This window comes from Semicossyphus pulcher, unplaced genomic scaffold (assembly GCF_022749685.1).
Source record: "Semicossyphus pulcher isolate SPU_LCO1_2020_fin unplaced genomic scaffold, fSemPul1.0.p SCAF_19, whole genome shotgun sequence".
NCBI lineage: Eukaryota > Metazoa > Chordata > Actinopteri > Labriformes > Labridae > Semicossyphus > Semicossyphus pulcher.
Window position 1 is genome coordinate 7234714 of NW_027211692.1, and position 13820 is coordinate 7248533.

Consider the following 13820-nt stretch of genomic DNA (forward strand, 5'->3'; position numbering starts at 1 on the left):
ATAGAGTCTTTGGTCTGATCATCTGGCTCATGGTTTTGATTAACTGGGCTTCAACTTGCGCGAGATTTGGCCACAAGATCTCATAGCGTGAAGAACAATGCCACAATAGAGTTATATGGAAAGGCATACTGTATAACAACATGCCGAAAATACATTTGCGGCCAAAGCGGACGCTAACAGAGAGTAACATAAACATCAGTGCAAAACTAACTTACATATTCATGGACGCACACACGTAAAAAAGAGTCCGTCAGCGATCACTGATGTCGCAGTAGTAAGTGTAGCAAGCAAGTCCGGGCATGTCTCCCTCACTGCCATGTTTCAAGGGGATGCGCTGAGTCGTGCTGCGTTCAGGAGCGCTCAGAAATGTGAGTGATCAGACACGTTTTTACATATTTTAAAAGATCGATCTTGGGATTAATGAATCGATATTGGGTCATTCAAATGAGAATCGATTTGAATCGGAAAAATCGATTTTTTAAACCCGGCCTTATTGTTTATATAGGTCTACTACACATTTAATGAAATGTAGAAGTATTTCTGAAACACATGTTTGAAAGCCAAAGCTGCTCTTACCTTCCTGGGCTGGAAATCATACTTCACACAGTGCTGGAAACCTTTTCCTTTAGACTTCAGTGACGTCACGATCAAGCAGTTACCAACAAAATGTGCAGAGTACCCGATGCCCTTACTGGTACGAAAGCTGTAATTAGAAACAAGCACAATAAATATCATGAGCTGCAAACATGGCAGGTTAAAGGTTCATTTATCAAGAACATTACAACACTCTTCTTCTGCCTTCTTTTTTGTGACTTTAATGATTGAATAGTTCCTCCTTAGCAAGACTGCACACCAATAACTGAAGTGACAGCAGCTTCTTTCTGTACAATAAGATTGGGGTCAACATATTTTTTAAATGCCTTGCGCTGTGCCGACACAAAGCAATTTGCAGAAGTAATTGACAGGTAATTCTTTAAATTCTTAGGAGACGCGCGATATTACGCTTATCCATTCAGCACAGGGTGAGGGTGACACGACAGCTACTGCAAATTTTGCAGGCATGGTAACAACTCACAGGGTCTAATCCCTCCACTCTTATCCTCTTGACTTCACAACAATACTCTCTGTAATGTCAGCACAGATGAAATGCCACTTTTATACAATATGAGCAGCCTGCACAAACAACCTCGCAGCACTAGTTCTCTGTTCTTCCTCTGCTTGAACTTCACATCTTTTTCACTGCTGACATATTCTCACTACTCTCCCATTGTCTGTAGGTCTGTAGCAGTCTACCATCATCAAATCCCTGCACCACCACCTCCCTCTGGGACCATCTAGAACAAACAGACCTCTTTGTCAAGACAGATAAAGAGAGCCTAGGATTTTATATTGCGGAGTGCAGGCAGGGACGGAGAGATATAGAGCCCCTAACCGGGCTACCACTGAGCCAGAGAAGACGCTCCAGTGGACAGGCCTGCTTGTGATTACACATCAGGTGGAAAGCAGCAACCTTGGTCCGCTTCTGAAGATACAATTCCTTTTTGTTGTCTACATGCCCTGCCACTGAGCTCTGAGGCCCTCAGAGCACAGCATAAACAGGATTAGCTTGGCATATCTCAGCCTTTTTGTGACTCTGTCAGAGAGGAATCGCTGCCACATGAATACCAACAACTTAGCTCAGCCAATAGTTCTTTTTTTCTGCTCTTGATGTTACACATCAGAGAAACGCGGAACAAGTCCTTCCAAGGTGAGAAGATTCTTTCATTCATACTGTGTGATCCAGGTAAAGCAGTGGCAGCGAGCAGATGATACCGAACAGTGTGAAGTCTTCCCTCATCGGCCAACTCGGCCGTTTCATCTTCATAATCCATTTTCTCTCTCATTCTCATCCACAATTCTTTAACATGCTTCATTGTATTCAGTTGTTTTAAAACACAGCTCATCTCTGCATTGTTGGGCTATTGCTTTTAGCACTAATTACCCACAAGCCCCTGCAAGAGCTGGTATGTGGCACATATTCAAATCCAAATTAAAAACTCCACAGTGTAGCAGTTCACCTCTGTTGCAGCCGGCACCAGTCGCTGTTGTTCATGCCTACATGGGTTTTTATTAATCTCAATAATCTCACCTAATTCCCGTCTCAGTTCATAATAATTCATGAACAATATCTGGAACAAATGAGGCCCTTTCACAAACGTACGTGTGTGAAAAATAGTATCTGTAAAACTAGTTTAACCTTGAAAAACAAGCTCCGGTCATAATCTGCTTACATGGGAAAATCAGTTCAGGTCACAGAGTATCAACAGCACACTGTTTTGTCAATAAAGCTGCTGGAAGCTTTAACGGTCCCTGCAGAGAGGGAGAGGGATTCTGATACAAAGTTAAAGCAATTAGATTACGAGGAAAGTTGAGTGTCCTTCTCTCTGGTGTCACAATCAGATCCCATCGGCTATAGTCTGATGATGATACAGCCTCTGGGGACAACGGTGAACATGCCGGGCGTGTAGCCAATGGTTAGAGATTCTTAAGAGTCTTAAGTTTGCCAACATTTTCAACATCATGATGCAGATTTGTAAATGGTAAAAATGAGGCTTTTTCAGGTCTGTCCTCAAGCTGAACGGCTTTCGTGACAGCACATCAAGGGAATTTATCTCAAGTGGAATTTTTGATCTAGAACTGATTGTTAGCTGAACCTACATGAAGATGTCTGTTACTGATATACTAGGCACATGCTTTTTTCCACCTCATTGCAGAGAACATCAAGTCTCCCCTGTAGTGGAATTGATATCATGCCTACTCTTATTGTAGTGGCCCACTGGCAGATGCAGAAATAACAAAATACAGTGTTTTTTAAAATGTACACATTCACTGGTCAATATAACAAAACCTAGGTTATGTACAAAATACCATATTTATGTGTTTATAACATTTTCTTTTCTTCTTTTAGGGAATCATCGAGCATTTAGGCAGAATTAAAGCGTTGTGTAATCAGCGGCCATAATCTGCAGATACTGAGAACGTGCTGATAATATCGTGCATCCCTAATAAGATGGTAAATCATTGTAAGATGACGCTGATGGGAGCCAGTATGTCATGACGACAGATAACGTTCCGTCTGCTTTTGCTCTCCACACGCACGGACTGTTTTTCCTGCATACGCCGCAGCCTGCTGATACGTGATTGGTCAATATTACTCGGACTACAAGCATAGTACAAACAGAAAATGTTTTCTATGTAGAATCTGTAAATTGAGATTATATAAATATAATAGAGATGGTGTCATAATGTAGACTTGCAGCTCATGTTAACACAGAGGAAGAATTTCATATAATTGCACACTCACCAGTAGAGATACGGTTTGTCCTTGTCAACATTGATGTTATTCAATGGATCCATCCTGAACCAGGTGTTGAATGTAAACCCGTTCTGATAAGGCCACTTGGCAATAGGAGGTAAAGCAATGGCCTGAGAAACACAAAGAGACGGTGTAGAATATCAAACACTGAAGAGGCAAACTGCTAAAACAAAGTGCTGAAAATGACCAGCTGAATAAAAAAAGTGTTTTCTGAAATCAAAAACTTTTTAATGCAAACTTTCTAGTTAATACCGTCTGTAAATATTTGATGAACTTTCATATAATCTTTGCTTCGGTCACATTCTAATTTATTAATCATTTGATAACACACAGGAAATTGCAACTAAAGGATAACTCCATGATGTTACCGGCCCACTGATCGCATCAGAATTCCGGCCCATGCTGAATATTTGATGATGGCAATCGTCCAGCCTCTTTGAAATAAATCCAGTCACGATTTTTACTCCTATTTGCATTTTGGGTAAAGCTGCTATTAATCTCTAAGATCCTGGAGAGAAGTGAAGAAAACAACTTTTAAACCATCTGTGAAAAATTACCTCTAATGAAATTACTGTGATGACTCATGACTTTAACCAATACACTTCAGCGTGAGGCAAAATGTGCAAAGGTAACAAACAGCAGGCTCCACTGCTCCCTAATTATTTTATCGGCAAGTCCAAACCTTATATATTTTACTTATTCACAGGGCGATGTCATTCTGTCGAGGTCTACTTACATTATAGAGTAAACATTTATATACACATTAGTGGAGCTGTTTCCATCTCCATGTTAAGGCCACTTCACACCTGTTTTCTTATCAAAGGAAACCATACAATTAACGATGCATGACGCATGTTGGATTGCAGTGGGTCTGTAAAAGAGGCAGATTATGATGCACCAAGTTTAAACAAATTAAAGACATAACACTTTGTTAAGTCCAGCAGATGTCAGAGGTACTTTTTTGATACATTCATTTGTAGTTAAAAACATTTGAAATCATTGACATCAACCTGCACAGCATAAAGGATTTTTTTTGGTTAATTTGTGTTAATGACAGTGTTCATTTTGAAAATTACGACGAAAAATGTTCGTCAACAATTATTTTTCCATGTCGAAGACGAGAGAGAAAAATAGATCTCTGATAATAAAAACTCACGACACGTATGTTTGTTTTTGTTAACGAGACGAGACGGGACTAAAATGTTGTTGGTGGGCCGTCAGACATTCAAAATCCATGATATTTTAAAGCCTTAATCACCAGTTAGAGATAACAGGTATCACAAAGGTGGTTGACAGGCTTTCTGCTTCAGGCTCTGTGCACGCTCACAGAAAAAGGGACGTTTTACATGTAATTTGAGGCTTCTTCCGCACAAAAAGCAGCGATCGTCAGCTGTCTGCTGCAGTCAGACTGTTTAAATGAGAAGATGAAAAGTAATCTTTATATGCGGTGTCTTCATCCTTTATTTACTGTATGGATGATCTGCTGAAATTTAGAGTCTTCATTTTACCTGAAGCAGGTAAAAACGAGAAGAGGGAGACTGGAGGGAGGTCATATTTTTTCTGAGAGAAATGTAGTAATGACTAAAATGAGATGACTTTTTATTGACGAATACAAGACTAAAATGTTTTGAGTTATCGTCAACTAAAACGAGAATAAAACTAATGAGCATTTTTGTTTGAACACTAAGACTAAATCTAAAATAGCTGCCAATATGAACACTGCTTCACGAATAATCCATTGGTTTACCCTGATAAACAGCAGGGCTCTATAAAAATGCACATGCCATATTAAAATAGACTACACAATGTAAACGTGAAGCTTACTGCTGCGCTGCGACCAGGAAAGTTGAAGAAGGCGTCCGGGCCGTGTCTCTGGGGCATCTGATTCAGCACCGACAACATCTTGACCGCATGCTTTGGCTGCACAGGTGATAAAAAAAGAGTAATACGAGAGTCAAGGTTTTCTCTCTGACTGTTTGCACTGCAGTCATTACACTGTCAGTTACCTCATTCTGCAGTTAATCAACTACACAACAAGCCACAGACAGATCAGTGAGATGGTTCCCTGGGGGAAACTCATGTGACAGAAACCCACAAAACACACGCTCCCGCTGAACTCACTGCATCCAGCCCCTGTTATCACTCACCCACAGGCCTCCCTCCCCTCGTAACATGCTGAAGAGCAGCTTCAGCTCCTTCACCGTGATGCTGTAGCTGGCCAGCACTCCCAACATGTCCACCAGCAAGTCTGAGAAGGCAGGCAGCGTGCATGCACCACCAGACGAAACACATGTAAAAACAAGAGGGGAGAAGCAGGACAATCAGCTTTTTTAAACAGATATTATAATTCATCAACATTTAATTCATATGCATCAACTTCTTAGACAATAAAACAGTTTGGCATGAATTTAGCTTCATTCTCACTGAGCTCAATGTCGGTCTGAATTTGCATTATATCACAGAAACACTTAAATTATATGGAAACTAACTAAATCAAAGGGAGGTCTAAATGGTGAATTGTCAACTTAGTGGCAGAGTAACCCTGCTGGGAAAATCTACTGGGATTCCTCACCTGAAACATAATTTAAATTTAAGTTATGAAAAGGTATGGGTGTAATTTGCACAGAGCAGAATCTCAAAGTGACACTGATTTCAACAGACAACAGAGCAGTGACGTGAATATGGATATGAGAGGCTCATTCCAGGAAGTCCTGTGTGAATAAAAATAAGAGTTTAATACCCTCCTTCTGTTAGACCACAAGTCTAACCACCAATTTGAGATGATGTACCTTGTTTACAAGGAAACTCAGTGGTGAAATGCGGACCTGATGGTGGTGCTCGAGAAAGGTACAGGAAGTAACTACGGAATGATCACGACATCAGTTCACTGCTGGATAACTTCTAAAGCCCAAATACAAGAATACTTATACCAAACAATGAACATCCGGAGGCTTTGCTGCTAGAGGGACCAAAACACCAACACGCGTCATTTTGTCATTAACTAAATCTGAAATATTCCAGATCCAACATGTTAAAGCTCCTGTGAGGAGTGTTTTGCAGGTTACTAAACAGACGGCCATTTGTTTTACATTTTCCAGGGCAAAAATTTAAAGTGAGTGATACATCTGACTGTTAAAGAAAGCAGGATGAGATGTACAGGACAACATCAGCAAAGAGATCAGAGGTGCGGCTTTGTCAACAGGGGGCGCCAAAATCAACACAAACTGAAAGCTACTCACAGGACCTTAAATAGTTTTACAATAAACCAAACTGAAAAACACTATTTTCTGATTTACGTCCCTTTTCATTGCTTCCATAGTTTCAATCTTTTAAAGGTAGTATTAAATTACCTCCTCTCTCCCTTCACTGTTTTGCCTTTGCATGTATTTGTTGTTGTTATTAAGACACTAAACCCCTTTCCCAACGAAATTTAGCGCGTTGACGCGGGTTTTTTCAGATCAGAGAAGACCAGCTTATAAATGCAGATTGTCTCTTTTCCCATTGCCAGTGAAGTATACTCCTGTCGGTCTCTTTTCTGCCTGTCTGACGTCAGTCTGTGTATCAAACTCGGCGCTGACAAATTTGGAACGATGTTCGAGCGCTGCTTGGGCGGAGATGGGTTGAATTTGTAGCTGAGAAGAGAAGGAGTCGCAGAAGTTACAGACGGAGCATAGCATCGCGTCGGAAAGGGGGCGGAGATTAGCGTGTCGACACGGGTTTGGTGTTCACATCAATGCCGATCGAAGCCGAGGCGATAATTACCCGGGTCTACTGCAGAGTCATATGACACGAGTCTGAAGGCTGTTTGTAACCTTTCCCACTTAGCAAAAAAAAAGAGGTGTTAGCGTTTTTTTTGACCAGTGGGAAAGCGGCTTTGTTGTAGTGTCTTAACAGTATATTTGCCTTAATCCCTGTCAGACCGCTGTTTGATGGCTGATTTGTGAGCTAAATTCCAGAAGAGTAGTGCAAGAGTAGTGAAATTATTTTTTTCCATTCAAAATCTGTATCACAAGTTAGCCAGACTACTGCAGCTAAAAATGCAGATCTATTAAAAGATACAGGCAGATTCTGACTGAAGGTTTAAACCAACAGGGGGTAAAAACACCATTATCGTACCTGCTATCATGTCCTCCACCGAGCTCATCTTGAGCAGCACCTGCTGGATGAGGCCCACCTCCGTGCTCGTCTGCAGGTTCCGAACACTCTTTCGAAGGATGGCGGTGAACATGCTCCAGATTTCGGCCTGGCAGGTGACGTCACAGTGCTCCAGCAGCTCCACCATGCAGCCGATGCTCTCCGCGTCCTGGATGATGAAGTTGGTCTCCAGGTCAAACTCTCCGCCCACCAACTGCAGAGAAAGACGGGACAGAGGGGGAACGTAAGAAGAGATTGGATTTTTACGCTCTTCTCACGCTGTGTAAATTATATTCTGTGTTCTGTCGCTGCAGTGCTCCAGCATGGCACGACATGGATTCAACTTTACTTTCACAGTGAGAATTGCTGACCCAGCTCTCAACCCTGCTCTTGATCAGGTCTTTCCTCTGAGGAGAAATTAACTAACAGACCCTTTCACATATTTTCTGGGTCACTACACTGATGTTAAAGGGCTGGCCAGCACTGGAAGAAGAAAGTGGAGATCTATTTCCCTCTAAAAGGTTTTGATCAGAATTTAAGCACCCATGAAAATAAAACGGCCTGGTATTTAATGAAAAGAGGAGGGGAAGGGACTCCCTATCGCCCTGCGGCTGCTTTTGAGACACAAATGATAATCACTATTAAGAAAGTAGAAAACAACAATCAATAATGCGGTTCTTCAACCTCATCGAGCATGAAATTAGCCCTCTAAAGCAGGGCAGGGTATAGGTGGAGAGCGCTGACAACCTGGTGGTGGGTATCAAAGCAGGCAGGTGGAAAATGGGCCTCGATACCCACCGCACATTATTGTGACTGACAGGTAATAGCTAGGGGAGATCAAAAGCAGCCTAAAGTAGTGGAAAGAGACTCGTTCTTGGGAGGTAGAAATGGAGCTTCACCTCAATCATCATCAGATCTTGGTGCAATTACATTACGCTGATGTGTGTCATCGGGCTGCTTGGACTGTTAGATTGGAGTTTTTTCCTCAGAGGGAACTTGTTGTGCACATAAAAATAAAGCAGAACTCCACAAAAGCAGTTTTTTTCTCTCAGGAACAACAAAACAATTTGCTTTAAAAAGTGCAGGTGGAAATTCAGAGGAAGCTAATTTAGAGTTTCATTTAGAGTTAAGAGTTAGAACCATTTAAAAGTGATGGAGCGAGTATTAAAGTCGAGATGAAATGAAAAATGGAATTTTAATCCTTTTAGATCACATCCCCGGTAATATTGTGCATCTATTTGACAATGTAGGCCACAAAAAACCCAGGAAATCAATTTCTTCTTATTCTTATATCAAAATCAGATCATTTTTTCTTCCGGTAAAACTAAATTTCACGCGTGCTTACGTAAGTTAGCACCAAACAATTTCAACCAATCAATCTGCAACATTTAGCCGCAGAGCACCAAGAACGCTCGGTGAGTTAGCTAGCTACTGCGCTGTGGAGAACGTCTGTCTACGCCCACTTCTCAGCGATCAAATCAAATCCCTCTAATGATATGTCCCGCCTGCACGTCCTGTTTCACTCGGAAATACGTCACGATACGGAAGCTTGATACTCTCGAAATGCCGTTTCAGCTCGACTTTAAAGGGCCAGTTCGCCAATTTTCAACCTCAGTCCTATCATGCTATTATGGGGAGCTAATGCCTTTATGATACATTATGGTTGTGACTTTGGAGGACGCTATCTGCTTCTCCAATGAGCCCTGGAAAACATCCGCCAGACTACATAAAACGCATCATGTGGCGGAGGCCACGGAGCTCGCTAAACTACACTTCCTCAATCTAGGACGCCCGCCTCCGATGTCATGTCTCGTTCAAAATCGTCAGGTTTGAAATGTAGACTGCAGACCTGAAGATTTTATATTCTCATTGTATTTGGGATTCTGTCCCGCTCTGAGTCATTGCCTGCAGCAAAACGGTCGTATTTCACTCCAGCGTCTCTTGATGGGCCGTTCCTTTCAGAGGGAGGGGCGCAATGCATGCTGGGTGTTGTAGGAATGTAGAATGGGCGAAACCACGAGCTGTTTGTACAACTTTCTCCACAGCTATGGCGCCAATTTCAAATATTATTGCTTCTATTGATTACAGAGAACACCAGCTTTGACTGACTTAAGATGACGAGCAACTTAAATCAAATGTTTGTTTGAGAAAATGTGTGAAGCCTTTGCCTGCATATTTTGAAACCATCAACAATGCTGAAATTAAGCCTGAATAAGACGCCATCTTTATCAATGAGCACAGAGAGCAGTCAGGCACCAACAATAACAGGCATTTCACAGCTTGAAAGCTCACAGGGTGCGGGTAATATGCAGTCTGAGCCGGCTCAGCTGCCAAAATGTGCAGACGACTCCCATAAAGCCGAACAAGCTGCAACATGTCGGCCCTCTAAATATAGTCACAATTCTAACTGGTATGGAAATGAACAAACTGGTGGAAAGCTCATTACGGGTCTGAAGACCAAACTGCCCACTCCTCCTACCTCTGCATGTTGCTGCCACGCACGCTGCTGCAGAGCCAGACGCAGACTCCAAACACAGTAAAGCTACACTTTATCCTTCTGTCAGGTAAAACATGCTGCGTCTGGTGGCCATGACTAATTACATAGTGATTACATTCACAGGACAGAAAGCCCAGAGCATGCCAGCTAGACACAGCGATATTTACACAGACATGATATCATGGGTATCACATAGAATGGCATACTTCTTATGTTGAGTCACGTTAAAACCAATCCTGAGAGAGATGCTGCAGACAGGAAACCTGTGCTGCTTTCATGAACTGTTTGTGTTTCCCACTTCAAAGGTGTGTTTCTGCGGTTCTTACTTTGTGGGCTTTCAAGGAATGAAGGATGCCGATATATCAACTGATAATGAAGAAGAGACTTTTCATCGACCCGACGGCTGTCAAAGGTTGTTTGTTTGAAAGTTATTATCATCAGCGCTCCTGTTGCAGCCATCGGATCGCACGTCACCCAACATCACAGCCTGAGAGGAACAGAGCCGTGCAGTCTAGACCAAACCTTGTAATTCTTCAACGCTGTTGCCATTAATCAAAATATTCACAGGCACGACACAATCCTGAGAAGTGGCGTAATTGCAGATTCAGATGCTCAGAATAATTTCCAGCCATTATGCCACAAGAGAAAAATAAAGACATGAAATCACTGATTACACACTTAACACGTAGAGAGCGGAGCTCCTCGGAGCCAAAACAGGAAATCAATGCAGAGCCTGAATAGCACTTTAGATCAGTGATGTAAACCCCATAATCAATGTTAAGAAGTAAATGACCAAACTCTCTGAATACAGAGGAAACTTCTGCAGTCTGTCGCTGAAACACGCCACAGAGGAAAAGCAACCTTCAAACTGAAACTCGGGGCGCTGGTCTGGCTCAGTTGGTACAGCAGGCGTCTCATGTTTAGAGGCTACAGCCTTCGACACACTGATCGCAGGTTTATTTTGTAATACCCAATCTAAATACATATTGAGTGGCCACTACATTAGGGACATCTCCACAATGTACGCATAGACTGTATAAAAAGATGGACAACATGACAGCTCCCTAAAAGTGAAGCCAAAACCTCTCTAGCTCCCCCTGCTGACTGGCTGCAGTATAGGTCATAAAGCCCGCCTCCTCCATGTTAACAGATGGGACATGAGTCAAACTATAAAATCAAAATACACGTCAAATACATTTTTCTCAAACATGGTTTCTGTCATTATAGTTAGTTCTTATCATGCTGATTTAAGTCCAAGTGTTCATTTTTCTGACAAGTTTATTTTTAATTAGTTATTTGATGCTGTCAAAAGGATGATTGACAGCTCTGTTGACAAATACGGCTCCTGCAGCCGATCTGGAGGACGAATGGCGAGAGGAGACGTAACTAAAACAATCACTACAGTCATTGAAGTTTACATATCTGTGAACGTCTGCTTCAGACCAACACATCGTGCGGGATCCTTGCTCGGTTGTTCTGTAATTTAAATGTGTGTTTTTAGTTAGCGGAAGTGGCTACGGCGGCGCCACCCGCCAATCTCTACTGCGCAGACTCTGGCTCCAAATTACTTAACCAACGCAAGATGGCAGCGCCTATCACGGGGGGCAATTTTGGCATCAATTCCCTACAATGAGAGCAGATGGAGACGCGTCGTCCATCTTTATATACAGTCAATGAATGTATGCAATCCATTTCAACAGTGCTGCCATAACAGACATCTTCACAAACCTCAGAGTGTTCAGTTTTTGGTGACATTGGCAGAAACGTCTACATTTCTTTATCAGAAGTTGAGGTAACAAGTGGTGTTGTTGGAAACTACATCATATTGAGCGGTGTTTTTTTCTGTCCTTTCCATTTACATAAATTAGGGATATTAAAGGATATTAAAAACACCTACTAATAACAGTGTTACCACAATGACAGAACATTTAATTGAAAGAACACCTCAATAAAAATGTCAACAAAACCTGAACATGACAACTTAATGAAAGAGCACTTTAATTGGATTTCATTCGACTGTAAAGAAGTATCTAATAAAATGGACAGCAAATATAAACCTCAATCTTCACCACAAATGCAGCTTCAGTTTGACTTTGTTTTCTTCAGGATGTTGAGATTCAGTTGAGCGTGAAAGCACAACAGTTCACCCAGTTGACAGTTGACAAAGAAAGTCTAACGGACTGTCAACAGAACTTTGAGATAACCGTGTTACAGACAAAATCTGAGGACGAGTATAAAGCATTGATGGATCGACTGTGACTATTAGTGTTTCATTAGGACCAAACGGCCACTCTAATGGAGCTTCACAGGTCCTCTGCAGAGATGGAGAACCTGTCAGAGAGACAGCAATCTCTGTAATGCTCCATTAATTAGAGAGTCGCTATATAGATGCCACTTTCAAATTAAAGCCATATGGCAGCCTGCCTGGAGTTTACTTCATGACAGTAAACCTGACGGCACCAAACGAAAAGGGAAGTTTTCTGGTGGAAAAGGGGAAAGTTGGCCTGAATACTTTGTGGCGAACCAAAGAGACGTGGCACATTACCTGGCTAATACTGCTCTTCAAAGTGTAACTGCACCCCCAGGTCTGACCATAACTCCACCCACTGCACAATTTTGAAAAATGCTCAAAGTGGGCAAGGGGCTGAGGGCGGGTGGGTGTGTCCGACAGCTCAGTGACGTCCCCTCCCCTGGCCAGAGAAAAATGAGAGCTACACAGGGTCACAAGGCACATATGCCACAGAGGGCTCTTTTGAGGTGGATGACTTCTCCACTCCAGAGTCCCCTGATGAGCACTTTAATGTGGTGGAGAACCGTGGTGGTCCCGAGCCCTATCAGTTCGAGCCGTTGGCTCCAGCTCCACTAATGCCTGAAGCTGGAGCTTTCGGAGCTGAGGCAAGGCACCGTACGTGCAGCCTGTTACAGTTATTTCTGATTCTGAAGAGAGAACAGGCGCAGTCTCTGAGTGGTAACGTAACGTTAGCTAGAAGGCTAATGTACAGTGTGCTAGCAAAAATAGTGTAAACACGAGTGAATGATGTGTCTCGATCAGGATATATTTGAATGAGTGCAGTTTCACAGAGTCCCTCTAAAAGACAAGGCCAGGGGGGGTGTACCGCCCACCTCGGATTGACAGGCAAGGTCCAGCGCTGATTTAAAACAGTAGATGGCGTGTTCGAGCCATTTCCAACCCATGAAATGCAGATTTTTATAAATGTGGCAAGAATTGTCAATATTAACACCAGCAGTGATGTGTTTCATCACAGGATAGAAATATAATTTAGATTACAGTGTGCAGTTACGCTTTAAAAAAGGTGTTGATAGCTGTGAATATGTTTGAATGTTTAAATAAAAAACACACCTCTGTGTTGCATTTAGTAAATCTGCAACATGTAAAATATATCACACTGTAACTTTAATCTATAACACACATTAATGTTGAGAAAGGTGTGAGCCAAAACCATGTATTGGCCTCTGCATTTATTTGTAATATTATCTTAAATGCTGAATGCAACTGAGAGGTGCTGCACGTTACATCTCCGTATATAAACAGGCCATTTGTTGGTGCTGTACAGTGTCATTTAACAAAAGCTGCAATTGTGACCACTGTTAAATTCTCATGTTTAAAGGGAACTACAGAAGCAACAAGAAAAGACTCCAACAAAACATGAAAGTTAAATTTTCCCTCCGTCCAAAACTTCCCATCAGAGTTAAATGCTTCTCCGACTCCCTGCTGCCTCTGCAGGTCTTATCTAAAACACTGGAGCAGCAGGAAACACTGACAGTGAGAGAATGTGACGGTGTTCTCATTTATTTCGCGCCTATCTCCGACTT

General features: G+C 42.2%; 1 protein-coding gene across 4 annotated transcripts in view; it reads right to left on the reverse strand.

Moving 5' to 3' along the window:
• Nucleotides 1-13820, reverse strand: part of LOC138596689 (neurobeachin-like) — a 214709-nt gene that overhangs the window by 154127 nt on the left and 46762 nt on the right. For all 4 annotated transcript variants that reach the window (XM_069667990.1, XM_069667989.1, XM_069667987.1 and 1 more), the window contains exons 2-6: nt 7472-7703; nt 5503-5603; nt 5180-5275; nt 3344-3465; nt 577-703 (exon numbers count right to left, since the gene is read on the reverse strand). In XM_069667990.1, coding sequence (XP_069524091.1) covers nt 577-703; nt 3344-3465; nt 5180-5275; nt 5503-5603; nt 7472-7703 — 678 coding nt within the window. The remainder of the gene's footprint in view (nt 1-576; nt 704-3343; nt 3466-5179; nt 5276-5502; nt 5604-7471; nt 7704-13820) is intronic.